General features: G+C 40.6%; 1 protein-coding gene across 1 annotated transcript in view; it reads right to left on the bottom strand.

The window, feature by feature from the left end:
- The window catches only part of LOC104725247 (5'-3' exoribonuclease 2), a 7,536-nt gene extending 7,105 nt beyond the window's left edge, over positions 1-431 (bottom strand). Inside the window, exon 1 of the mRNA XM_010443872.2 lies at positions 12-431. Coding sequence (XP_010442174.1) covers positions 12-321 — 310 coding nt within the window. The 5' untranslated portion in view covers positions 322-431. The remainder of the gene's footprint in view (positions 1-11) is intronic.

Here is a 1,511-nt window from a genome sequence, read left to right as displayed (position 1 = left end):
AAAACACTCACCGATAGCCATGAATAAGAGCTTCCGAGGCCGAACCATCACAAAAAGCCTATCAATGTAATCGAACATACATTGAAACACTTGCGTAAACGTAGTAGGAGAAGGCTTGTCTTCAGGATGGAAACATGGATGGATGATTCCGTTCATGTCGAGATAGAGATTGTCATACTCGTAACCATTAGGATTTGGTTTGCTTGTATCGACTGGGATCGTGACGCCGCCATTAACCTCGAGTGGTTCTTCTTCAATGACTTCTTGTAGAATCAACGGATACCTTTCAATTAACCATTTGTAGAACGACGGTACACCCATCGGAAACAAATTTCCTGAAGAACTAGAAAGAGATTGTGACCTTAGCCACAATGGTGCTGCGGCTGGAGTGAACGGGAACGACGCTCCTTTAGGTCAGCCAGGGGAGGAATTAAACAACTTGCTATTTTGCAAACCGAACCGGATTCATTATTGGGTCGTGGTTCAAATTGGTTTTCAATAATTTCTAAATTTTCAAAAATATTAAATATAGAAATTTATAGGGTTTGTGCAAAAAGAACCTCTAAATTATTTAATTTTTTTGCAATTTTACCATCTAAACATTTTTTTTTTTTACAATTTTACCATTTGAATTGACCTTACTGCAGTGGTCAATACTAAGTCATGTAAACACATATTTGTGGCTAAGTATGTATGATCCACTTCAAGTTTGTATGAACATAAAGTAAATAATTGTAACGACCACAAACCAAAAATTGAAATTTTGGTTAGGGTGTCGGTCAACACCATTTGCGGATGGTTCGATCGGCTCGATTTTAATCTTCCGGTTTACATGGTTGGTTTAAGAGAGCCCTAGTTCCAAGTTTATAAAGGATAAGTCATCTTCTTTCACCTCTTTAGCCGCTTTTAATTTTATGAGAAAAAGAAGGGAGAAAGGAGAGTTTACTCAGAGCGTTCTTGAGTTTTTGGAGATTCTGGTCATTGTTGGTGTGGTTCTCTACCTGGAGAGTGAGTTTCCAAGGCTAGAGACGTGTGGAAAGGTTGTTGTGGAGCTAGTTTTCGTTGTTGGGGCTAAAATCTTGTTGTTTGGCCAATGTAAGTGCATGACCATGGCTTATCTAAGCTAAGATCTCTAATTCTATATGATTTTTTTGCTTGTGTGACTGTTTCCTTTGAGTTCCTATGAGGTTTTGTGCCTTCTATGGCTTGGTTTTGCTTCTGAGAATGCAGGGATCAAATGGGAGAAGTTTAGAGGCGAGTTTCGGAATTTCTGTTCGAATGAAATCGATGCTCGACATTGGTCTCGGTCGACACTAGTGGGGGTGTCGGTCGACACCAACGCGAGGACGATTCGATAACTTTGGCGAGTGTCGATCGACACCATGTGGAGGTGTTGGTCGACACAAACTAGGGTTTCGGGGATGTCGAGTATGGTGCCGAGGAAAACTATGTTGGAATAAGATGTCTTTCGGAATTTTCCCTTAGAGGCAAGTTACTAGAGGCTCTTGGAC

Source organism: Camelina sativa, chromosome 11, assembly GCF_000633955.1.
Source record: "Camelina sativa cultivar DH55 chromosome 11, Cs, whole genome shotgun sequence".
NCBI lineage: Eukaryota > Viridiplantae > Streptophyta > Magnoliopsida > Brassicales > Brassicaceae > Camelina > Camelina sativa.
Note: the sequence above shows the minus strand (reverse complement) of the source record. Positions and strands in the feature narration are given on the sequence as shown.